Below are 27,114 nucleotides of genomic sequence, written 5' to 3' on the forward strand. Positions count from 1 at the left end.
ATTTAAGGTTCTTTTTCCTGATGTGCAACACTACATTTATTAAAACTGCAAATTAGATTCAATATAGATAACTATCTATTCAGATTTGTAAGGGTTTCCTAGCACTCCATACAGTCAGCTCTCTGCTAACCTGATAACTTGGTGTCTTTAGCAAGTATTGTCACTTCACTGTTCATTTTCTTCTCTGTGTCTCTTAAAGATATGTTCAGCATTTATGACACAGCCATTGCTCTAAAAGTCAGTTGAGTTGATTTAGTCCATGATGTTGGGCTCCATCTGTCATACCAGTCTTTAAAGGCAGAAAAGATGGTGTGAGGTGTTGGATTTTTGCATTTTGAAGCCAGTTCTGATTCTATCACCACTGCACTCATCTGCTTTCATCAAAGTTTATTCTTCTTTAGTGTAGCAATTGGAAGGGGCTCAGGCTCAGATCTCCAAATCCAGAGTGGTGGAGATGAGCGCTTCTTGTGGTTTAACCCTGGCCGGCAACCAAGCCCCACGCAGCCACTTGCTCACTCCTGCTCACCCAGAGGGATGGGGAAGAGAATCGGAAAGGAATGTAAAACTCATGGGTTGAGATAAAGACGGATTAATAGGAAAAGCAAAAGCCGCACACACAAGCAAAGAAAAGCAAGGAATTCATTCCCCACTTCCCATGGGCAGGCAGGTGTTCGGCCATCCCCAGGGCAGCAGGGCTCCAGCACGCGTAACGATTACTCGGGAAGACAAATGCCATAATGCCAGATGTTCCCCCCTTCCTTCTTCATCCCCCAGTTTATATACTCAGTATGACGTCATATGATATGGAATATCCCTTTGGCCAGTTGGGGTCACCTGTCCTGGCTGTGTCCCCTCCCAATTTCCCGTGCCCCTCCAGCCCTCTCGCTGGCAGGGCCCAAGGAACTGAAAAGTCCTTGACTTGGTATAAACATCACTCAGCAACAACTAAAACCATCAGTATGCAATCAACATTGTTCTCACATCAGAGCCAAACCACAGCCCTGCACCAGCTACTAGGAAGAAAATTAACTGTCCCAGCTGAAACCAGGAGAGCACTGCAAGGTGACCAGTACAATAATGTGCATATAGAAAGAGACAGCATACAACGTTATATAGCAATTAACATCACACAATTTTATTCATTGGCTATTTTCACCCAAACGGAAATCCCTTTGAGGCACACATTGAACTTCCCTGTCCTCCTGCATTACCCACCAAGTGCCCCCAGATCCTTGAGCAAAAGCAATCCCATGAACGGGTTGCCTTTGCCTGAGGCAGGAATAACCCAGACTGTTTTCCCAAGCTTATTTTTAAGGTCCACTATGGGAACCTTATCCCCTTCTACAGTATGTAAAAGCTTTGTTTGGGGCAGGGCCAGCTTGGTTGGCAGATTGTCTAGTGTTGACTGACCAAGTGGCTTTTGCTAAATGTGTATCCCAGTGTTTGAAAGTTCCACCACCAATTGCCTTCAGTGCAATCTTTAACAGTCCATTACATTGTTCAATTTTCCCAGAGGCTGGTGCATGATAGGGAATGTGACAATTTTCCCAGAGGCTGGTGCATGATGGGGAATGTGATGTACTCACTCAATGCCATGTTTTTTGGCCCGTGTCTGTGAGATTGTTTTGGAAATGAGTCCTGTTGTCTGACTCAGTTCTTTCTGAGGTATTGTGTTGCCATAAGACTTTTCAAGGCCAAAGATAGAGTTCTGGGCAGTAGCATGGGGCATGGGATATGTTTCCAACCATCCAGTGGTTGCTTCCACCATTGTAAGCACATGGTGCTTGCCTTGCTGGGTTTGTGGGAGTGTGATGTAGTCAATCAGCCAGGCCTCCCTATATTTATATTTCAGCCATCATCATCATCCATATCAGAGAGGCTTTAATCACTTGGCTTGCTTGATTGCGGTACATGTTTCACGTTCATGGATAAGCTGTGCAATAGTGTCCACAGTCAAGTCCACCCCTTGATCATTGAGTCCATCTATATGTTGCGTCTCTTCCTTGATGGTTTAAAGTGTCATGGGCCCATTGGGCTATGAATAATTCCCCTTTATGTTGCCAATTCAGATCCACCTTTCCCACTTTAATCTTAGCAGGCTGATCTACCTGCTGGTTGTTTTGATGTTCTTCAATGGCCCGGCTCTTGGCTACGTGAGTATCTGAAGTGATGTACCTTCACAACCAGGTTCTCCACTCAGGCAGTGATATTTTTCCACAGTCCAGCAGCCCAGATGAGTTTACGTCTGTGCTGCCAGTTACTCTGCTTCCATTGCTGCAGCCAACCCCCCAGGGCATTGGCCACCACTCGCGATTCAGTATAGAGCTAAAGTACTGGCCATTTTTCTTGTTCAGCCGTTGCTAAAGCCGGCTAGATAGCTTTCACCTCTGCAAACTGATTCAGCTTCTTCAGCAGTTTCTGTGACGTGACTTGTCATAGGGGACTCCATACACCTGCCCTCTATTTCCAATGCTTTCCTACAATATGGTAGGACCCATCAGTGAAATTTCCTCTGGTGAAATTCCGAAATCTTTGCCTTCTGGCCAGTCCATGATCACTTCCAAAATTCCTGGATGACTGGGATTTCCCATTCAACCTCATTGTGTGATCCATGTGACCCACTTACTCCACGTAGTATGTTGCATGATGTGTAGAGGAGACCCTCCCTTTGAGCATCCAACCTAGCACTGGCAACTACAGTGTCAGGAGGAGCTGCACTTCAGCACCCATTGCTTCTGAAGCAGCTTGAACCCCCTCATAAGCTGCCAGTAACTTTTTTTCAATTGGAGTGTAGTGGACCTCCAATCCTTCATATCCTGGACTCCAAAAGCCCCATGGTCGACCTTAAGTCTCCCCTGGTGCTTTCTGCCAGAGGCTTCAAGTAGGGCCATTCTCCCCAGCTGTGGTGCAGAGCACATTTTTTTACATCTTGCCCAGTTCAGACTGGCCCAAGGGCCGCTGCTTGAACTATCTCCTATTTCATAGTTGTTATTTTGTTGATCACATCCTTTAGGATCTGATGACATCCGTCTTGCCCTTTTATTCCCAAAACCTGAATCTCCTATTTAGGTCCCTTGACCTTATGGCAAAAGCAGCTTTCAGAAGGATTTGGACTGTTTTCCTCCCCTTCTCAAAAACTTCTGCTGTGTTGCCCCACACGGTGATGTCATCAATTATTTCAGGTGCTCCAGAGCTTCGCCCTTTTCCAGTGCAGCCTGGATCAGTCCATGGTAGATGGTGGGCAGGGCTGTGTTTCCATCCCTGGGGCAGTTGGTTTAGTTCTACTGTCTGTTTTGCTTACTTTTCTCAAAATTGTCAGCCCCATTCTGATCACTGCAGTCAGGGCAGACCTCACCTTTCACACACCTGTTTTGTAATAACAGTTCCAGAAGATCATCTTTCCTGGTTGGGCTGTCACTCACCTTTATCAAGGAATTGTCCTCAATGTATTTCAGAAATCTCCAGGACTGCTTATACCCAGCCATCAGGGTGGTTGAATTTGCATACCAAGACTTGCATCTTTGTTCACTATCTTTGTTACTTATTATATAATTTTAAATAATTTGCTTGGTACAGAAATCAGCACTCCAGTTTCATGGGTCTTCCTGGAGCCCATTTTAGACATAGATATTACATTTGATGTCTTCAAGTCCTCGGGTACCAAAGCAGTTGTAAGCTAAAAGTCTTACATTGATTCATAGTTCAGCACTTTCATCTCTGAACTCCTTTGATATTATTGCATAAATAGCCATCCTGAAAATCTGTTGCTTTTCATTTTATCTGTATCCTATAACCTCTTTTAACAGCACTGTGGTTTGAGAGAGAGTTTTTGATGAGCGCCCCTGCCCATTCTGTGATGAGAACTTCCTTGAGCTCTTCCATGATGAACCTGGGCAAGGAGGGATATTTATTTTTTTTTTTCTGGTGTGGCTTTATCTTCTTAATAACTTCTTTGATCATGTGCTGCTTCTGTGAACTGTCAGGCTTCCTGTTTGTAATAAGTTTGAAGAAAGATTTTTTTAGTAATGTTTATGGCTTTTGCAAATTGTTCTTCAAGCTCTTTTTGGTCTACAATGTTAGGTTTTTAGATTCAACCTGACAGAGTTTTGCTCTGTTGTTTTCTTTATTTTGACACTGCTTTAGTTTTCTGAAAGGTGCTTTCCTCCTTCTGTTAACTACTTCTGCCTGCTGTTAATCTATGCCACGGTTTTGTTTGCCCTTTCCTTCATGGTTTTGTTTGTTTTTTTTTTTAAATAGGTGGTGTTCATTTGCCTTCTGTCTCCAGCTAGGTACCCTTGAATGCTGCCTGCAAAACTTTAATGCTCAGCTGCCTCAGTTAGCTCCTTTTTATCAAGCTTCTTCATACTGAAGTTCCTTATTATGAAGCAGAACAAGCCGTAGTGGATTTGGGTTTTCAGTTGCTCCTGCAGTGATGCTGAATCAGAGTACATTGTGGTTGCTATTCCAGTGCTCTTTCTGCATGCTACTCAGGACAGAGTCAAGAGTTGATTCTGCACTCTTTGGCCTCATGATGAGTTGCTTCATGAAAACCTTGATTTGTGTCTAAATATTTACGCTTGTTGCCAGGCTTCAGTGTAATGCATACCCAGACTTTCTGAGGGTAGCTGAAGCCTCCCATTGCTACTGCACTTTCTGACCTCCCATCATCCCTCTGAATTTGCATTTGGGGAGGCTACCTGTTGCACTGGAGAGGATGCTCATCTATGTACCCCAATCGCTTATCTTCCTAGATGGCCACTGGAGAGAGGTTTTCCTTTTCCTGTTTCTCCTTCTATCCTTTTTTTCTTTCTGTAAGTAACTTTGAAGATGATGTAAGGTGTCTCTCTAAACCTGTCTCAGTTTTCTTTGTGCAACACCTGATGATCAAGTTTCCACAGTTGCTCACTTTTTTGTTGTCTTCTCTGTTCCTACACATTAGCATAAGGAAAGCAAACCTAAGACTGAATCGTTTTCCTCTTTCTGCTCAGTCACCTGCTGCCACATAACCAAAACATCTCTCTTGGGCATAGTACTGTCTTGAAGTGTCCCTGAAGGTCATCTCAACAGATGCCTGTATCTCTTTATCTAATTCTTCAACAGTTCAGTGCTTTCACTCTCCCTCTGTAGGCATTTACAGTGAACTTTTCTGTCTCGCTTCAGCTGAGCATTCTCCCCAACTACAGTATATAATTTTCTCAGTAAAGGCCAAAAGATGCTTGCCTTATCTGCTCACTGAGGCACATAATCACATGTGATAATGAGATACTGTGCCCTTTCAGAGATACAACATATTTACTGTGTGACTGCCAGTAGTATTATCTAGTGCCCTCTCTTAATCCAGTCCTGCTTCCACTTGCATGTTTAGGTTGGGGAGCATACGTGAAACATGTAATGGGGGAAGTAAAATTAAAATAGTGTTGACTCATTGCTCTAAGATACGAAAGAAATTCCCTCTGTACTCCCTGTGCAGCACAATACATCTGCCTCTTGTGCACAGAAAGTAGCCAACCGACTGAAATTTTTGGCTTGTTCCATTGTTTTAATTTATACAAGTGCATTTTCAGTTTGGAATTCATTCTGAACTGATTAACATTTATGGAGAACCTACCTCCTAAAATAGATGAAACTTTGATAAGAGATGTTATTGTGGTAGGGACAGTGGGAGGAATTTGAAAGCATGCATTTTAAGTATATTCAGACTATTACCAAGTCAGAATTGTTATCTGTGCTTTGCCTTGCATCACATCTTCATTCTCCCCTCAGGATTCTTGAGATACCAATCTCTCTTCATTAAAACAAGAAAAACAGCCAAGTGATTGAGATTCCAACTTGGCTTAGCACATTTGGAAAGCTAGCATTCTTTCAACAGTAAGACATGACAACCTCCATCTACACTGGAAAAATGATGTGTGTTAGAAAGTAACTTTCAGCTAGCACAACATCAAACTTGATTTTGCATATAATTTAGATTGAAATTAAAAACATTTATTGCACATGCATTACTCCATCCATTTATTGAGACAAGTTTGTATTTATTGATGCTGTGACTATTGTATACTGGAAGCATTAGGAGGCATTTGATGAGTCACTGGACTAGTCAGTTAAAATGTGCTAATTTAGTTAGCATTCAGTGAGTTAATTTGACTATAGAGGAGTTCACGGATATGTTTGGAAGGAAGGAATTCAATTTATGAATGCAAAAATCTTTCCTAACTGCCATTAATCCAATTCAGCAGTTTGTAGGCAATGAATTTGGGACAGTGAAGTAAGAGAAGATGAAAATGAGCAAAGACTAAACATTTATGTCTTCCTCTTCCTACTTTTGCTTACTGGTATGATAGTTTTTATTTTACATGACTTTTAGTTTAGGTGCTTACATATTCTGTTAATACAGCTGTGCTTTGAGTGTTCTGCTCTGACAGTTAGTTCCAGCTGTAAGGGGGGCAGTCAGTGCTCTAAAATGAAGCGTATACCCATCTCTGTGGTACCCCTTTTTCCTTGTATAGTTTAGTCATTTTCTTTAATAATGCTATTGTTGTTGCTGTTATTGTTGCTATTAGTACAAGCGGTATCAGTTTATTTTTGAGGGAATGCATTATGTTCTTGCCAAAGGCATTTTTTTTGGTGCAGAAGAATTTGTTTTGAACAATTGAGTTTTCTTGCCTGAGGACATCAACCACTGTTATAAAGTTACTGAGATGTTATTTAATCGTCCCAGAAAAATGAGCAAAAAAATGTAAAATCTAGCTGACATGCATTCATAATCTTAATTCTGATCTGAAGTTTTGCTACTGTAATAAGTTTATAAGATCAGAAGCTTTTTCCGGTCAAGCATAGAATAGAACTTCTCATAAAGCTGCCTACTATGTTACCTTATTTTCAGCCCAATCACTTTGTGATTGTGTATATGGAGTGAGAAAGAGGCAGAAAATATTTTTACAAATATAACAATTGAAAAAGTTTATTTTCCTCTACTCCCATTCATAGAAATAACTTCTTTTGCTTTATAGCAGAGGAAAATTCCAGTCTAAATGGTGGAGGTTACAAAAAGATGTGAAGTACCAAGAGTTAGAAGATTGTTTTACTAAAGGTCTGTTTAGCCCTGTTGATTAGTTATATGATGTGTGTTAATGGATCTGCATTTTCAGTGTAATCCAATCTATCATTTAAGACTAGGAACATGCATATATTTTTGCAAGAGTGGTTAAAACCCCAAAAAGGTAAGAAAGTATGCATCAGAGTCAATACTTTTAACAGCTAAAGTGACTGTGAGAATTTTTTTTTTTCCACTAAATTGATTTCTGGCAAATGGAAATCATCATGAATGAACATGCTCACACTGGATTTTAAGTGATCTGAAGAGGGCAGCATGCAAACTACTACCAAAAAGAAGTGCAGCATCAAAGCAAAAAATTGACACAAATATATGATAATTCCATAATAAAAATAGTATGATTTTAATATATATAATATAATATGTTATATATCTCTAATATATACACCCATGTAATAATTTCATAATTCTCATACAGTGAATATGAAATTCAACTTCTCTTTCTCAGTGGAGCGGGTGGTCCTTGCTCGCATGCAACTCACATTGAGATCTATCTGCCACATCTTGCTATAGTATAGATTTTGTGGGATTAACTGGAACTGCTTTCTCACAGAACTGCAACTTTGAAAATAATTTTGGATTAAAAAAAGAGGTCTTTTTATATGTTGTTTGGAGTAGGGAAAAGTGTGAGGAGGAAGGAGCAGCAGAGAGAAGCTGTTACGGGCTGACTGCAGCCTCCCATTCCCCATCCCCCTGCGCTGCTGGCGGGGAGGACGTACAGGAGTCTGGAAGGAAAGGATGAAGTTGATGCTTTGAAAAGGTGGTGGTGGGAAAGTGGCTTAGATTTGCCTTTGTTTCTCACCATCCTAGTCTATTTTTAATTGGCAATAAAATTAATTTATGAGAAAGCAGCTGGGTGGGCATCTGGCAGCCAGCCAAGCTGCCTATGTCCTAGCATACTTTTTAAATATACACACGCACTCTTCTTTCTGTCCTGCCTTCCCTCTGCTTTCTCCAGTAACTCACAGATTAGAATTAATATTAAAAGTATCTGAATTCAAACCACCATGATTAACACAGAATACTGGTAGCCTGGGTGAACGTTGCCAGAAATTATCTAGTACTATTTCTAAGAACATGGCTAAGGGAGAATGCATTGTTTTAATCCATTTGAAAAGGTATATGGTCATTGTCCTTGGAAAGACCTGGCATTGAGACAAGGACGTATTTTATGTTACTGATGTGAAGTTCCTTTTCTGCTTGAGGAATTGGTTGTGTGGATTCTCAGACACAGTTAACATGCAGGCCAAAAAGATGTCTTTACCTGAGTTTTAAAAATGAGGATCACTCAGTTTCCTTTGTCACACAGAGCAAGCAAGATTTGCTGACATGCCTGCTCCTTGCTTGTAAGACATTTTGTGTGTTGTAAAGCTAAAGTATAGGTATTCATCTCTTCTCTTTAACATAGACTCAGATCCTAGTCCTGCAGGTAACTCTAGGTAAAGCCATGTTCTCTTCTTGAAGATCCCAGGCAGTGTAAGACTCCGCATGCTGGGAAAGAGTTGAAAACTCAGGTCTAAAGTGTACTTCAAGAGGAGTTATTACAGGAAAGTTTGGTTCTGTCTGAGTTTAGATTTCAAATACTTTCCCTGAGGAGGCAATAGCTTTGCTTCGCTGCAGAATCTTTTTAAATATGTGAGTTCTGTCTTAGGCATTCTGTTTTCAGAGTGAAAGAAACATGTCTGTAGATGCAAACTTTACTATGAGTCCTGGGGGCTCTCTGAGTTTTTGTGTTCCTTTAATTTGGGTAAAAGAACTGAGGAATTTCAGTAGGCACTGAAAAATTTCAGTAGACATTCTCCATTGGAGAAAACCTCCACTGAAAGGAGCAGTTACAGAATCTGCATGGAGACAGACTATTCAGAATGTCGCTATTAAAATCTCACAATATCATTCAGAAGCACAAGAAGTCTTATTTCTTGAACCCTGTGAATTTTCGTTCGGCTGCTGTTAATACTTAGAGCTTCTTAAGTGTGAGTCATACTAAATATTGTGGAGAACTGATAAGCAAATGTTTGTCCCATTGAATTGTTTTAAAATAAAACATATTCCTCCCTGCACTTTAAGGCAGATACAAATCCTGTGTTGTTTTTTCTGTGAAGTTTTCTTTTTTTCTTTTTACAGAGATAAAGATTATCGTTTTTTTCCCCTGCAAAAATACTGAGAAATCTTGTTTTGATATACATTACAATTAAAATAGAAAATTAATTTTGAGGTTTTTGAGCTTTCTGACTTAGCAGCTTTGTAGATGTGCACTCAGAATAGCCTGATCTGAGTTTCAAACCCATTTCACTACTCACAGGAAAGAGCTATAAATGAATGGTCTTTGGTCTAATTCTAAAGTTCTTTAATACTTCAGGCATATGCTAAGGGGATTTCCTGTTATAAGCTACTGTGCAGAAGCTGTCCCTTTTCTACAGTGGATATTGAGAATGTTTACAATTTCTAGCCTTTCTTCTGCTCTTCTTAGACAAAACTCCTTTGATTTTGGAGAGTTTTGCAATAGTAAAAGCTTTGGGATTTGGAACACTGACTTCAAAGGACTCACTTCAGCAGAAAAAGCACAGGAGAACTTTCAAGAAATAATTCCTACTAATAAAAAAAAATTTGGTACTTTCTGTTTTTAATGGCAAACTAGTATCTAATATAAACCACTGTTAAAAAGTTAAGAGCTATAACATACCCATCAGGTGACAGATTGTTAATAGGGTATAATTTGATTGGGGAAAGCTGATGATATCTGCAAAAATAAGAAGTAAGAGCCCCATGGCTGCATAGAAGTGCCTTATTAACAGTTGGATGGGGCATCCTATTGAAAGAACTTTATTTACCATGGTTTTATAGTTACCTCCACTGAGCTTACAGTTTCTGGGAGAAAAATACCAAAGTACAATATTGTTCTTCCAATGTAGCAGTCAGAGTGTTTCTAAACCAAGAAAAATGGAAAAGAGGTTACAGGAGGAAGAGTACATCACACAGCTGGTTCAGAAATAAATTTCTTCAAGTGCGTTCTCTGTGTAAGATTGTTACTAAAATTTCTGTGTGTCACTGAAATTTAGGAGATACTTTCTCAACATTTCTCAAAATTTCTCAACATTTAAGGGCTCTGAGTCTAAAGGTTGGGTAGGGCTTCCTACAACTATCCTATGTCTGCTGAAATATGAGGTCAGCAAGGAGAGAAATACGAGGCAAAACAGTTGGAGATGAACTGTTAAGAAATTGTGATTATAATTGTTTCAGTGACTATCTGCTTTTCCAGTCTTCCTTGTCAATGTAGAATGAGGTAAACTATATATAACAGGGGTATTTCTTCCCTCTAAGCAGCTGTTCTACTGTCTCTGCAAAAAAGACCAACTATGATTCATTTGGATCTCAATGTTTGTCTTTCAAAAATTGTGTAGAAATGACCCGCTCATTTCAGATAGCTAATACTGGGTTGCCAGATGTCACTGACTGTCACTAATTAATAACTTGAATGATGTTTAACACGTAACCTGGAAGTGAAAAGCACCATGTATCCTTGACATTACTCCAGACCATTCACTTTTGTCAAAAAAACCCCCAACCAAAAACCAAAAAAACAACCAAAAAAAGAAAAATGAACTAACATTCAGGCTTTTTCATAGCCTCACCGTTATCTCAGATCTTCATGATGAAACTGTAATTTCCATTGCAATTGGAGTACAATTTGTTTTCTTGAAGACTTTTCCATATTATGAGCAGATTGTCTCCTTAGTCCTGATGCTCCTGTTTGTCTTTCTCACCCTTGATTTCTGTATAATTTAACAGTGTAGCTACACTCCAGTGATTTTCCTAGTATCTATAGATTCAAGCTTTCGTGTTTAAGTAAGCATCTTTTGTCTTTGTGTTTAAAGAGAAATTTTCCTCAGTCTGCCCAGTTTTTTGCCTGTCTACACAGTCACAATATTATCTATCTGTTGATGATGCTCATGTATGTGCCTCTTTGCTTTTTATTCTTCTCCATATTATTGCTGTTTTTTGTCTCAGATTATTTTAGTGATTGACAAATTAAATCCCATTATGTTAAAGCAAGCATAACCAAACCAGAAATTACTTTGTTTCTTCTTTCCCCGAGCGAACTGTCAGTCAAGCTGCCCTCAGTCCTGTTGCCATCTCTTGGGAAATTTGGTGGTGTTTTTCTTACTTTTTTCCATTTTGTCCCATCCACTTTCTATATGTCTTACGTATCTATGTGTTATCCTTAAATGGAAAGAAAAAACCTCAATGTTGATTTTCCAAAATCACCTTTCTGGTCAATTAATTTAACTAGAAGAATGTAAAAAATCTCATGTTTGTGTCTCTTTGCTGTTGAACCATTTATTTCTTCACCATCTTTTCAGTGGACAAGCTGCATAAATTGGTGGTTCTAACATTTCTTCTGTCATTATCATTCTACTTTCTCTCTGCTTTCATCTCTCTAAAATCTTCATACCTTGATTTAGTTGCATGTTTAATGGGAAAATATGTATGTTAGAGTTCCTTCAACAAATTTTGTCTTTTTGCTGTCTTATAAGATGCCATTTTTAGGCTCACTTTTCAAAATATTGTTACTATTGTAATGTCACTGTAATGTTTTCTCTAGAACTATAGATGGGAATTACTACTAACAGAATCAAAGCTGCCATCCCTAAAGCCTAATGGCAAAACTATTTGAATAAATAAGTAAAAAAGACCAAGGGAAATGATAATAAGATAATAAAATAGTTATGCTGTTCCTAATGGGACAATATGTACAAAATTATACACGTACCTATAGGAATGCTAAGATTATTTTTTTTTTAGTCTCTGTTATTCAGTATAACTTAGAAGGTTTTATAAATTGCATCCTCCATTGTATCTCTCAGAATCATCTAGTTTTGTGAGCTCATATCTGGAAGCTATACTATAGCTGTCTTTGACATCCCAGGGGCAAGATATACTGTGTTGGCTGTGCCTCTCAGAAATTCTTCCAGGAGGAAAGTCTTGATTTGCCACAAAGTCTGCTGAAGTGTCATACCTTCCTTGACTGACTGTGGCTGGAAGGTAAGGAGGGCTGATTTCTGGGCTAATTCTTTAATCCCGCATCCTACACCATCACGGCTGTCTTGAACAGCAAGTTAGCATGGCGCAAGATGGCCCACATTTCAGTGCTGCCTCCTTTTTCCCATTTCCATGTTTCTTAGCATCAATGAGCAGGTGTACAGGAAAATAAACTTCTACTTGCGCCTGCTTAAGGTCCAAACCAACATTTTGTGGCACTCCAGTGCCAGGGGACTTTTTTCCACTTAGTCTGTTATTTAACCTAGGAGGGTGAGGGGTATGAAATTACATTGAAATATCTTTCACTTCCTTGAAATAAAGAGAATCCTGACATTTCTCATCAGCACCTAAAACTTTAAAACACTATTTGTAAAAAAAAAAAAAAGAAATGTTACTTTCAAAAGGTCTTGGAGCATACTAAAATCAGTCTTATTTGCCAAAAAGCAGGAAACACTTTAAAACTCAGTATGTTAACACAGATGTTAAAGCTTAAAGGATTCACATCTAATTTATTCAATACATTAAATTTACTATATGTAGTATAATTTCAGAATGTGCATTAAAACTATGTTATGAAATCTCATTCCTACCTGCTGAATGGCTGCCAAGTTTTGTAATGCAAGAACATTTTGTTGTTTTACCCCTTCAGCACAATTCTGCATTCAGTTTTTAAATGTCCATAAAAGCTGGAAAAGCTTCAAAACACCAGATTGGAACATTCAAAACTTTGAAAGTCACAGTGCAATGTTTTTTTGTTTGTTTGTTTGTTTGTTTTTGGTTTTGTTTTTTTTTAATAACTCTGGGAGCAGGACTAAAAGCCCTAGTTCTGAACACACTCAAGTTTTGGGTTGTTAACTTCCAGGTTTGGAACTGCATTTCCCTCTGTAAACCTGTCTCTGTTATGTATAAACCAAATGGGTGTTTTGTTACATTTAGAAGTCTTTGCAGGAGACAGAGGGGAATGCACAGGTGGATAGGTAGGTGGCAGTTGTGAAAGTTCAGTCTTGGGCAGACTTGTATCATTAAAGTCAATACAATAGCCCAACAATGAGGTTTTGTGAAAGTCTTAATAAGTCTAAATTCTTCTATAATATTAACTTTTTTTTAAAAAAAAAAATTCAACAACTATTTCTATGCATACTCAATAAAATAAGCTAGCTAAAACTTTGGCTGCTTTGTGCTTTGGCAGAGTATGTACTTCTCTCCTCAATTTTTTTTTTATATACTTCAGACCAGTGTATTTGAAATAAAATTAAGTTGACATCACCTCCTTGAAGCCATATAAAACTTCATATATTACTTGGTTTAAGATTGAAATTATATATCCATCAGGGGGTCTTAGTTCTTATTGAATTCCAAACCCTGGAAAATTCAAGCATGATTTGATGTTTATTTTCATATATTTCACACTGCTTACTTTATAAGAAACTGTAATTTTCTAAATGTGGATGAACAGTAAAAGCTGGTTCTGAACAAATGAAAACACACATAATGTTATTCCCAGGAGAACTGGCTGTTACATGTGGTAATTGGTGGCAAGAGACTGCAGTGACTGTAGCCAAATAGTAAAGTTGTCCATACGGTGTTGGACTTCTTGTATGAAGTGCTGGCTATTACTTCATATGAAAGCCTAACTAGGTTGCCTTTAGCCCCCAGAAACCAGCTTTTCCTTTTAGGTGAACTAAAAGCGAAAGCTATGTTAAAGGGAAGTCCCTTTTTAATATTTTACTGTGGGTTTTCCCCCAGAGAATGATCATTCTCTGAAGTTGACTGTTTGTCAGGATCCCATTGGCAAGCTAAGCAGGTCCAGCAATAATGACTGCAAGGACAAGGGGTCACGACTCTGTGGAAAGCAAGGAAAAGGGTTCCTGTGAAGTATAGAGAGGCATAAATCTTTCTTAAGTGGCTTTACATATTTGCTGGAAGGAAGGATGTCATTATACCGAAGCACGCCTTAAAATTTCTGGTAACCATTGAAACCACCACTAACTCTGTGGCTGCTAATTTGCTGCTAATGTCTTGCTGGTATACTTCTCTGTGGCTACATTCTTTGTGTTTATGATTCTGACACTTTCTTTATGGCCTCTTTAAACTCAGCTTTTGGACTCCAGCATACATGTTCACTGAGAGCTAATTAGACAGGCTGCAAGACACCCTCGCCAAACAAGTCACAACATTTTGAAGCCATTCCATTGCTGGGCTGATGCGAACAATAAGGCAATATTACTCATGTTTGCAGACATATTATTATGGTTATTGCCATTATACCCCAACTCCCCAGACTATTGTTTAAATACATGATATAAGAGATGAAATCAAGCAGATAATGAAAAAGAAAAAAGGAAATATCATGTAGTTGTTAATTTTTGGCATTGTGTAATTAAACCATCTTCTTTAATGTTATTTTTGCCAGTATCTAATTAGCAGAGCCATCTGCCTAAGAAGTGCAGGACCATCTGTCTGGAATACTGTTCTGTTCATTTTTTGGTTCTTGACTAATTAACTTCTTTCTCTGTGAAATGTAATAGTACATTCTGTTTCTATACTTTAAAGAGGTTCATATATAGAAATACATATGAATGCATACCTGTCTACATGCATATGTTATGAGTATATCATATATACGTTATGCTATAGCAGCATAGTTCTTCCAGGAGATCTGGTTGTACTTGGTTACGTGTGCAGCTTCCACTGCACGTGAAAGCCAAGTGGTTTTTGTTGACCTGTAAGTACAACTAATACATACCTCACTTAACACATTCTAATAGACCAGCCCTTTCTTGACTGTGTTCAAATTTCAAATTTCCTGTCTGCATTTACTAATTGAAGTTATAATTGTAGAAAGGAGGTATATTAAAGTAAATTACTTAGTGTTTTGGTTATTATTTTTCCTTCTGTATTTTGTAATTTTTTTAAAAAATCATAGAATAATTTAGATTGGAAGGGACCTCCAGATGTCTTGCCTGGGGACTTAATTTGCCACTGCATATTGGGCATGAAGAGAACCCCTTGACAGTTACTTCTTAAATGGGAGTGACATGTGAACATTATTAACTGCTTCTACACCTTTCATGATTTTCTTTTAGTGTTTTTCTAAGGTATTTGGATAAATCAGTTTAGATTGTGGATTTTCTTTTGGTTTCCATTGGAGCTAATTTCTCTGCATTTATTTAATTTGTTTGCTGAAGGTACAATAGTTTAACTTTTAAGCAAGACTCTTATAATTCATCCATCCAAACAGAGAAGGTACTGAAATACATTTGTTGTTCAAAAGAATATGATTAATTTTAATACTGTAAATTTTAACTTAAAATAGGTGGGTGCTCTATGTATATTTTTCTTCATTTGGAAGATAATAGTTTCATTCTATAACTTGAGTTGGAATTTGTTTCTTCTGTGGCTGGAATTTCTCTCCTCCCACTACCCCTTGAAAATGCCAGGAGAGATTTCATCTGAAGTCTTTGAAACACTGTACAAATATCAACAATGTAATGTTTACAACATTGTTATAATTATTTACAATTCAGCTTTTACAAAAAGATGCCTGCCATCAGTTTGAAATGTGAGTTCAAACTTAGAGTTGTGTGCACTGAAGTGATGTTTCTGTTCAGTCTGATTTTATGTCAAACCTGTGTGGAGCTTGGTGGATTGTGAGATTGAAGAAAATGGTATGTATTCAAAAGCGAACAGTGACTTCCTCATCAGAGTACACTGGGTCAAGTTCAATTTGTACCTGTCAAGTTCAGTCTTTAGAGTTGGCCACACTGACTTTCACAGGACTAAAAATCTCACTGCATATATTTTGCAGTGCTTTACTGGTGACTTATGTAATTAAGGTTTATTTATGTCTACTAGAATGTAGTTATGCTGAAGATTGGGAAATTAGAAACAACTAAGACAAGGCTTTAAATTTATAGAGGTCCTTGAAAGACCATATTGATAGCAGGAATTGTAAAAGCCATGCTGCTGTAAATAATGTCAGCTTGCTCAGAAGCAGACTGATGTGCTACCTTAAACCCTCCTTCTTAACCTATGCAGCTATATTCTTTGTGGAGATGCATAGCAGTAGCTGATGTACTACCTGTCCTTATTTTCTCTAGCACTAATATTCAAATCCCTGTTTCCTCTTTCCCCAGAGCAAAGAAACATGAATGTCTATAATTTGGTTCAATGAATTTTGTTCCCAGCTTAAGCAGAATTATAATATTAATTAAAACCAATGCACAGACTGCTGAGGGTTGTATCGTGCCATGTGAAAATTGGAACTTCTTATTCAGAGATGTAGGAAAGAAAAGATCCTAACAGCATAAAATCTAGCTGTGTACGCCTTCGTAGTGGATCATATATCCACCATGGTATGCATGTCATATTTTCACTGCTTATCTGAACTTCATGGAAGTATTAGCAAACGGTATCAAGCAGGAGGATATGACAAGTTAACAGAAGCAGTAGATAACAGTAACATCTTTAAGTAAACATGGGTTTGTGCTTGCCTTCTAAAATAACGCAATCTGTATGTGTCCATCTGGTCTTTCAGAATTAAAACTTTACAATCTTAATATTCTACTGACAAAACCCACATTGTTATTATTCTGTTGGGAAATTTTGTTTTGTCTTTGTGTGCTGAAGATTCAGGATACATTTTTCTTCTCTTTTTTCCACACTGAAATGACATTTAACTTGAGGAATTTTCCTCCTATCTCCCCCTGTATAAGTAGGCTGTGCTGAATATCCGCATTTTCACTTTGTGGGAAACTCCCCCAAATTTCTTCAAGATTAGAAGAAAAAAAAATAGCTATATATAGAAATGTTTGTCCATACCTGCTGTTTTCATTTATTTAGTCAGCAACAGGACATATGTATGTGTTACTGAACTCTGCAGGAACCTTAGGGACCAGGGTACAACAGTTTGAACTACTCAGCTCTCTTCAGATGTGTTTGTAATGTATTTCATTTGCAGGGTGCTCTGTTATCACCTCCTCCAGCAGTGGACCCCAGGGTTATAGGACTATAAATACACTTGATTTCAAAGATGTCACTTAGCATTGTCACCAGTGTGTCTGCATTTATTTCTTGACCAGACAATATTACTCCTTTGGCATATGTTGTTGTGGACAGGGTTTTCCCAGGGAGTTTGCTATTTGGTTAGCTTGCAAACTAATTTATTAATATATAGTTACAGTAGTTCATTTGGATTCTTGTATGTACTGTTAACTATGGTGTCCAGAGATATTACATAATGTATTAATATTTAATATCTTTATTTAAACCTATGCATTCTCAAAGAGAGAAAAGAAAGTTTATTTTCAGTTACGCTAATAATGGTATTAGTGGTTTTATGATGTGTGGCAAAATTATTAATATTTAAGATGTGAGAGATCTTCAGCTAAGACATTCATCCCATCTAAAAGAACGTTTGACTAAAAGCTGACAGTCTGTGATTGTTTCCAACACACCACTTCTGAGCTAAATTAATACTGGGTGTGCCACTGGTACAGGGTCCATCAAGAGCTATATCTCTATATTGCCATGTTTTTTACTGTTTGATTCCTTCTTAGAAGTGTGGCAGTTAGCAAGCTCCTTAAGGAGTCCATCCCTCCAGGGATGATACCTGGCTTTGCTAATGTAGTGATGACTGTTTTTCTTCACCTCTTACCTTTTTTCTGAAACAGTGTATAGGCTGGGTCTCTGCAATCACTTGGCAGAGAACAGGGGAGCAGAGGGGGAGAGGCAGTCCCAGTGGTCTGTCATGATCATCAAGATTAATGGAGCTTTTGCCTGGCTTGTCCTAAATTTTACTTGCATTATTATGTGCTTGGAGTCCCCAGATTCTTCAAGCATGATCTGCTGGCAAGATCTTATGTATGCTTTTCTCAGATTTTATGGAAATCTTGAAGAACTCCCACTTTTGGCTTCTAAATTTCCCATCTCCAAAGTCTGTTGATTTTCTTTTCCAAAACTTTCAGCACCTAAGAAATGTACTTAATTTGCTTGAATTGCGACATTTTGTAATTTTTGCATTTCATATCCTTCTCCTTCAAATTACTCTTTTACTATGGACTTAGAGCCAATTCAAAGTTTGGTATTTTGTTACTCAAAATTGATTCACTAATAAACATTGACCTTTAATGACATCTTTCTGTCTTCTTTCTTCCTGCTGTTCATGGCTGAATGTTCTTCTCAGTTCAGTTTTGGCAAAAACTTCCCTTCAAACCTTCCCTTTAGTCACCTGTACTCCACTGTCTTTCTGCTCTGACCTCCTACTGGTAACTCTTGCATTTCTCCAGGCATTTGAAATTTTTTGTATTGTTTATAGGTGATATATTCACTATTAGATACTTTTATGTAGTGTCATACAACATATAGATTCATTGTGTCCTAATGGTTGCTTAGGAACTTATGTTGGTCATCCAAAAGCAGTCTTTTGTACTGTGATCTTCACTATGGACATAAATTGCTTTTTGCATTACAGAATCAATAGAGTTAAGTAATTGCTGCTTTTTTGTCTGACACACAGTTGCTTTTTTATCTAACTCGGTATGAGATAACTTTCCTGCTGCTAGATACAGTTTGCTATAAACGCTAGGGTCATTCACAAGTGGGTTCTTCCAGAAGTTTTCAGTATATTCCCTAATAATGCTGTAATCATTCATCTTCAAAAGTAAATGCTATAAATAGGAAGGTTTGGGGTGGAGGAAGAGAAGTAATGACATTAGTTTTCCTAAGTCTTTTTTTCCTGAAATGAAAAAGCTTATACTTGGACTTGAAACACAAATCAAAGAGTACTACATAGTATACTCTGAAGACATTTTCCCCCTTAGTTTAAATGGGCTTTCACCCTATTATTTTTATTAATTATAGAGTCTGCTTGCTATTAATATAGTCTCCATTAAAGACAGGTACAAAAGATTACCTATATTAAATCTGAATGAACTGTCTTTCTTTATTTCCTGGTAAATAAAAATGAAAAACTGTGGTTTCAATAGTTAAGCAATAGTAGTTAGTTTCGAAATCTCAATTCATCCGGATAAAACGTGAAGTGCTTTGTGGCATTTTTACCTAAAGAATATGTGGATGTGCACTGTTGAGGTGAAAGAATGCAGAATGATTTAAAATGCACTTTGACTACACAGCATATACAGGCATTCTAATATGTACATGTGCTGGCACATAAACACCGAGCACACGACCTGCTCCACTGAACAATAAAGTTCGTAAGTCATAGCTGTTGAATGTTAAATATGGAAATAATTGGAATTAAATCATGCAGTGAAACTGTAGTAATGCAGACTAGGCATTACAGTCCTGGCATAAATCGGTTGAAGCAGAGAGACAGCTCAAAAATGGGGATAAATTGTTTCTGCTTTGCAGTGCTCCATTTCACTGTTGTCTTGTGTCTGCCTGTTTCTTTCTCTGAACGGATGTTTAGTGATGCAGTCATACCTCGAGAAACTAAAATCTCCATTTGATGCTTGAGATAAATATTGCAAAAAACACAACAGGGCACACTTTCCCATGGCTCAAGGTCTCTCAGCAGAGCTGACCTCAGATGCTGTTGTGATGCAGCCCAGATCTGCTGGGGAGAAAAGTTCAGGCTTTCTTTGTGTTCCTGACCACTTACTTTAATAAGACTCGTAAAAAAGTGGCTAAGCACCATCAAATCTGACTGTGGTTATTTTTGCTGTAGTGGTAGATACAGTTAATCACGAGGACTGTCAGCTTGATTTTGGATTAAGACATTGAAAAACCATCAAGAGCAAAACTACATTCCTAAAGAGATAAAACATATAAGGCAGTTATGGATAGAATCACCCACAGCTAATCATCAGTATGCCTGAAGCACATATCTCAAGCATGGGGCTTAGATAGCTCTGAGGTTTGTATTTCTGTGTTCCCTGCATTTCTAACTAACTCCTGTTGGTTGCAGGCAGTGGAATGGCAATGTGATGAAGCTACTAAAAGAGCCTGTTACAGTAAAGGTAAATCAAAGGTAAGCACAAGACAAGTGTTCTGCTTAAAGAAAATGTATATGTTAATAGCAGGTATAATTCAGTGTATAAATCTCTACCTTTTGCATTTTTACTGTCTCCCTTTCTGAAGAGGGTTATAGGAAAGGAGTCTGACACTGATGTGTAAGCAAAGGAATAAAAAAATAATATAGAGAGTGTGGGGTGAGAGTTCCAGTCAAGTCATTCTTTCCTGAAATGGTCAAGAACTTTAGTTTCCAACAATTTGCTGTTTTGACTCTACAACATGTCATATGTAATGGACTGTATTCTCATTTCATTTTCAGTTCTGTAAGTCCTAAATAACTGTGTAATTACTTTGTAAAATCCTCAATTTATTTCCCTGTGTATTAGATGTGATATATATATATAAATATATATTATTAATAGCTAGATAAAAGAAATGGGTAAGATTTTACTTAAAGATTTCTGATTTGAGTAGACAAATTCTGGTGACTCAAGTTATGTGTGAAGGCTTTAATGGCAGAAATAGATTATAGATCAGAACGCTTACTAGAATCTTGTCAGTTTGTGAAGAGAAAAGAACTAACTTTTGGGACCTCATATTTTAAGCAAATGTTTAATTTTTTAAGTTGTTATTTATCCCTAGAAGTTTTATGCTTCTTCAGGTAATATATCTCTCAAGCCTTCATCCTTAGCTTTCAGATGTCACTACTCTGAAGTAATAGGGTATGCTCAAGTGACAACAGAATATGACAGATTTCATTGATCAAGGTGCACATACAGTAGAAACTATACTGATAGGAATGCAATGTGTAACTAAGCGTTTATGCCTTTGTTTTGCAGTGATTTTCCAAGTTTAGAACTGTGAGAATAACATTCAGCTTGTCTGAAAGTCACAGTGCAGTGATTGTGGTGTAACATGATGGATGAAAGTAATGGTGAATTTGAGACTATAGTACTTTTGAATATTACATTGACAATACTGTTCATGGTGTAAAATCCACATCCAATTCAACAGCGCAGAAGCATATGTTGCTATTAAATAATTTTGCTAGTAGAAATACTCGACACTGATGAAATGCATTTAAGAATGGACCTTAGTGTAGTATGTATGTGCAGATTTTTATTCATGCTCATCACACACTTTTGAAGCAGCTGGTGATTGGAAGTTGTGCTGTGACTGTAAAACTAATAATGGCCTCTGAGATTGTTACTTATTAGTGTTACTAGTAGGTAAAGATTTAGTGTTTCATATGTATCCATAGCCTTATTCCTCATTCACAATCTAGAAGAGAAGTCCAATCCTTATATTTCATTACATCGGAAGGTAATCCTGGGAGGAAATAGTTCTTTTCTTATTGTTACCACAGAGGTGTGGGTGGTTTTTTTGGTTGGTTTTTTTGGGTTTTTTTTTTTTTGGTTTTTTTTTTTTTTTTTGTGTGCGTGCAGACTTTGTGGCCTGAAAGTTTCACGTGGGAGTTGCTGCAGAATGCAGAGTGATTGACTGAGGCAACCTACACAGATTGAATGACAACTGTCTTTTTGAACTTTTCATGCCTCTTTTGTTTTCATTAATTGATCGAGGGTAAAATCAAAGGGTAGATTTATGGCCAGAGAAAGGACAGCCTAATGATGTTTGTCATTTATTGCCTTATGTCCAAGTCTAAAACAAGGTCACCATGCTCTGTGCATAAGGAAGACTTGCAGATGAGGAAAGCACCTGATAGGTGGCATGCTCCTTTTCCTAGTCAAACCATGAAAGCCTTCCTTTGGAAAAACTGAGAATTATCAGACCAGGAGGAACTCACTCCAGCGCTACTGTGAATTATCCCTCTACACAGGAAGTCTCCTGGGAGACACAATTCCAGTTACTGTCACCAGAAAAACTGCTTGCTTCATTTTTCCTGTATAAATAGATCCAGCCCAAATTGGAGAGTTGCTGGAGGCTGCATTTCTGTGACATTTCTCAGGGTGATTTCAGATTTCAGGGCTGACATATGTGACTGTAGGGAAGGGACAGGAAAGACTGGAGACAAGGCCAGCCCAGGCTGTGGCGAAGGAGAGATGAGGATTACAAGGATGGCTGTGGATAAGTTATTCATTCACATCCTGGTTTCTCTTGAAGCTCTGCTAACCACAGAGCAGCATGGGGGCAAGGACCTCAGGCAGCAAAACTGAAAGTCAGTTTGCTGATGGAGTGCCCTGAAACCAGAAACTAGCTTTGAACCCTGAAGCAACTCTAGTAGTTTTGAGATAATGGTCAGTTAAACACAACTTTTTTTTGGTTTTGTTTTGTTCTTGAGAAAGAAGCTGCACAGAATTTTTGCCTCTAGCTGTAAACAGTAGTAGTTGTTCTGAGGTTTATGCTTTAGGAGCCAATGGGGGAAAAGAGCTGAAGGGGAAAATAGATAGGGACATCTGTCACATTTGACAGTGTAATGTGTGCTTCACTTTTGAATGCTGATGTTTGTTACTGAGACTTCAGGCATTTATCCACCAATGTAATCTGTTGCTTAAAAAACCTAGTGGCTCCAAGAGTGAGCCAGACAAAATTATGTCCTTGTGGCCAGCATGCGTATTTAGAAGTCTAAAACCCCACACAGGGTTAAGAGAATAAATTTGGCCACTCATACTGCCACTTGTGGTAGGGACTGTTAGGAAGGAAAAATATAAGTGCACACAGCAAAAATGCAATAAACCAAAGAGAGATTAAAAAATAATACAATTGAAGAAAAGTTTCTTATCCCTTGCTTATTTAAGATTCTAACGGCTGTGTGTGTTAGCATCTGAACCTTCAATAAAAGTATTAAAAAATTAAACACAGATGTGTTTAAAATGTTAGCCTGTACAAGAAACATTGCTGCAAATGGATAACCATATGCAGCCAGATTGTTCTTGAACTGTCAAGTTGGTCTTAAACTTAAGTAGCGACCTAGCCTGCTTGGGTGTTGAATTCTTTCTAATAGTTGAATTTTGTTTCAGGTATACTGGTGTAGAAGTGGAAAGTACTGGGTAAATTAGTTTCTTTCTTTCAGAGGTATTTTTATAAGAGTCTGGGAAGGTATATGGCATAGAGGTCAAGATAAACTGGAGAATAAGACTACATAAAAGATGGCCACCAAACCTACCACCACCCTCTGAACTAAAAAGTTCTTTGAAGTCCTTTGGCTTCGCTGTTGCCACTTCTACAACACATATCTTTTTTGGGCACCTGAAAATTGAACTTTTCAGAGTGAGAAGTTACTCTGATCAAAAGACTAAATAACGGAGTCCTTTTTCTATGTGTTTTTGGGTGGTGATTGTTTTATTCATGACTAGTTCTTTAAAATGTGTTTTGTATTATTGTGGATTCATCATATTAATAAAATAGCCAATTATAAAAGCTATTATTTCAGTTTTGATTTTGTTGTAATATATACCCAACAAAAATTTGATATATCTTATTTGCCCTGTTGCCATACGGATTGTTATCAAGTTGGCAGAGGATTTGGACACATTAAAGAGAAGAATCTTGTGAATCACAGGAATTTCAGAGTTTAAAAAAATAAACATTATTTCTGAACAGAAAGAGTGGGTGATCAGCATGCAAGTAATTTGGCAATGGCAGTATTTCAGGGAGCTCTGGAATATGAAGAGGAGAGGTTGTATGGGTTGTAATGTCAGAACCCACTTATTTTTCCTACACTTACATTCCATGGCTTGCTGCAAAGGGCAGGATAGAAGAATAAATTACTGTTACAGTCTATGAACCTCGCCGAGCACTCTTCCAGCAAGAAAAAGAAGGAATTCCGGTCTTTTTTTTTTCTTTTTTTTTTTTTTTTTTTTTTTGTGTGTGTGTACTTAAAACAACTCGCAACAGGGGAACTGTCCAGAAGTGAAATAATTACTTTTTAAAAGGCTTGCACTACCCAGCTCTGTTATATGGCTGCATGTTAGTTTCTGTTTGGTTTAAAGAATATTAAGTTCTGGTAAGTTTGTTAAGTTCAAGATAAAGATGTGTTTTTACTCAGTGGGAATCGAATCTTAATTCTAAGGTGTTTGACACTTGCCTTTAAAGGCCCAAACAGAAGCATTTAAAAGCTACATTTTCAGGAGAAACTAATGCAAATGTGGTTTTGAGTGGTATTTTCACAGAGGTAGGTTTTTTTTCTGAGGTTTTACAGGGAAATTTCTCCAAGGTTTATTTTGACTTTATTTTTTATGAGGAAAGGTATAGACAATAAATTCTGAGAGTTTTCTCAGAAATCTTTAAAATATTTTGCCCATCTTCCTTTGCAGTCTATTTTGTGCCTGTTCAATTTATTCAGGATTATATTTCTTGTCTTTCAGGATAAGAGTCTATTTTAAAGATAAACAAGCAATACATTTAATATAACTGTAGGCCAGATAATGGGCCTTCTGCACTATTACTATTGCATGGATTTACTTACATGATTCCACTTAATATCTGTTTAGAATTGCCTAGATGTATTTTCATGTATCTCATGTTTTACATGAGACTATCTTGTGAATGAATGTTACAGAGCATTCAAATGGAAAGTTCCAGGAAACTTTCTTTTTTCCAAGTATATAATCGATTTTGTTCATTTTATCAGATAAGGACATTGATTTTTGCAGGAGGAGTGTTTAAAACTTTCCTACATATAGTTCTGGGAGATTTTTATTATTGCAGAAAAAAGCTTTCTGTCTGAATAAATAGTAGAAATTGCTGTGGTTTCTAGTTCCTGAAATGAGAGAAATGAATATCATAAAGCCTTCACACATCCTAGTGGGGTAAAAAACATGTAAAACTCTTCCTCAGGGGTGAGCATCTATGTATTGAGATAATGAAATAACAGCAATGTAGATTCTTCAGATTGTGCAAATTGTGAAACTGGTAGTGACAAATCTGCATCTGAATACTTTAATATTTTTATTTGTACTGGTTTCAACATGCTCATGTTACTGACAGCCCGTTCTTTCTCCTGTTTTCCTTACAACTTCCTCCCTTGGCCTGATCTGTCTTTGAAAACAGCATCTGATCTCGAGGCAGCAGTGTATTATTTAAGTCAGCATCTATCACTTCAGAGTTTAGCTAAACCTTTGAAAGATACACTTAGAAGAAATCTTCAGTACTGAAGAGGTTTATTGTTACCCTATTAAGAAATTTCACAAAGATTGATGGATGCATGTGTTGTAATTAGGAAATCTGTGTATATCTTGTTTGCTAACACATCAGGTATGCTTAAGCCTTGGTCACCTAATTTTTTATGTGTGAATACGTGACCATGGACAGAAAAATCATAACTACTCTCCTCTATCCTTTGAAGTATCACTGAATATAGTCTTTGTTTTCTGCATGGCAGGAGGAATGCCAGAACTACATTCGAGTGCTTCTTGTTGGAGGCAACCATCTCTTCACCTGTGGAACCAACGCATTCACTCCGATCTGCACCAATCGGACGGTATGAGTCAGATGTTTCATCCCAGCAACTCAAGTCCCCATTCTGATCCAGCAGATTAAAAGGCAGAGCATGCTGTGGTTGGGTCCATGTTATTTGCATATTGATATTTGAGCTGATGTGTAAAAGGCTGATTCAGCTAGTGGCAGGCCAAAGGGGAGAGTTAACTGATGATGTCGTCTTGAATTCTTTTCTTCAGCTGTTGGGGGGAGCACAGCTATGATCAGCTCAGTTCATCCTATATGCCAATTTTCATGAACTTAGTTATTTCTAAGACTTCTGCCACTCTGTCAAGTTTGGTTGGCATCAACTTGTATAGTTATAAAATGTTTTTTATAGTTTTATTAATTTTTTTTAATTAGTTTAACTAGATATAGTTTTGTTAAAAAAAAATAATATAGTTTTGCTAGCTGCCTACTGTGTATGTGTAGTTCTGAAAATGAGAGTACCTGTATTGCTGACTGCTGACTGGTGAGAATGAGAAATGTTGGTTGAGAAGATTTGCCATTCTCTTTCTGAAAAAAAACCAACCCCCACCTAGCTGTAATTTATGTGTATCAGAGAAAGAGAGTCCATTAAGGATCAATAATAGTCATAATAAAAATCAAAATGTCACTGTTTGGACTAATCTGGCTATTTATTTCAGGAAAGGAGAGATGTTTAAATACAAAGCACAGCTATATCACAAAAATAAACCTCCTTGGCACATTTATTTTATTTAAACCTATTGTACCTTTATTTTCAAATAACATATTAACATCAACCTGTGGTTTATGGCTGAAAGTATTAGGGCTACTAAATCAGAGAGATAGTTCTGCTGAACAGGAAAGCTCCTTTTTTTAAGCTCATTTTTCATGTAAGGTTCTTCCCTAAAACACACCAACAAAATGAGTAATAGATTATTTCTGTTATTGTCTGACGACTTGCAGTGGTGAATACCTTAGCTGATTCTGGCAATCAGATCAGGTTTTCTTTTTCATAATAACAGTCTGTGTAAAGATAATTAATTTTTGAGTCGCTTCTAATAGAAAACATTTTAGTCATGGGGGCTAATGATTAACTTGCATGTTTTACATACCAAAGGGGCAAAAGTGAGATCAGACAACACTACAGTAAAACTTCCTATATGACACAGTTTCAGATCGATGTAAATAAAGGTCAGCTCATTACTGTTGGATAATACCAAAGCAGATAACTGGTGTTTATGATAGGATTTTGCTTAGGTTGTTGCAGCTTGGCTGAAATGATAATTTTCAGGTCATTTTAATCCCTTTTTCTCACTCTTTTACAGTTAAGTAACTTGACAGAGATACATGATCAAATCAGTGGCATGGCTCGTTGTCCTTACAGTCCCCAGCACAACTCCACTGCTCTTCTCACTTCCAGTGGGGAATTATATGCTGCTACAGCCATGGATTTTCCAGGAAGAGATCCTGCTATTTATCGCAGTCTGGGGGCACTTCCTCCTCTCCGCACTGCCCAGTACAACTCCAAGTGGCTGAATGGTGAGTGCTGATGGACCGTGAGACTCCTTCCTTTTTAACCCATG

The 27,114-nt window shown here is 37.6% G+C and overlaps 1 protein-coding gene across 3 annotated transcripts in view; it reads left to right on the plus strand.

Annotated features, from left to right (window-relative positions):
- Window positions 1-27,114, plus strand: part of SEMA5A (semaphorin 5A) — a 353,963-nt gene that overhangs the window by 171,886 nt on the left and 154,963 nt on the right. For all 3 annotated transcript variants that reach the window (XM_040587086.1, XM_040587084.1, XM_040587085.1), the window contains exons 6-8: window positions 20,082-20,144; window positions 25,470-25,568; window positions 26,857-27,070. In XM_040587086.1, the coding sequence (XP_040443020.1) occupies window positions 20,082-20,144; window positions 25,470-25,568; window positions 26,857-27,070 (376 nt within the window). The remainder of the gene's footprint in view (window positions 1-20,081; window positions 20,145-25,469; window positions 25,569-26,856; window positions 27,071-27,114) is intronic.

The sequence above is a fragment of the Falco naumanni genome, chromosome 3 (assembly GCF_017639655.2).
Source record: "Falco naumanni isolate bFalNau1 chromosome 3, bFalNau1.pat, whole genome shotgun sequence".
NCBI classification, from domain to species: domain Eukaryota; kingdom Metazoa; phylum Chordata; class Aves; order Falconiformes; family Falconidae; genus Falco; species Falco naumanni.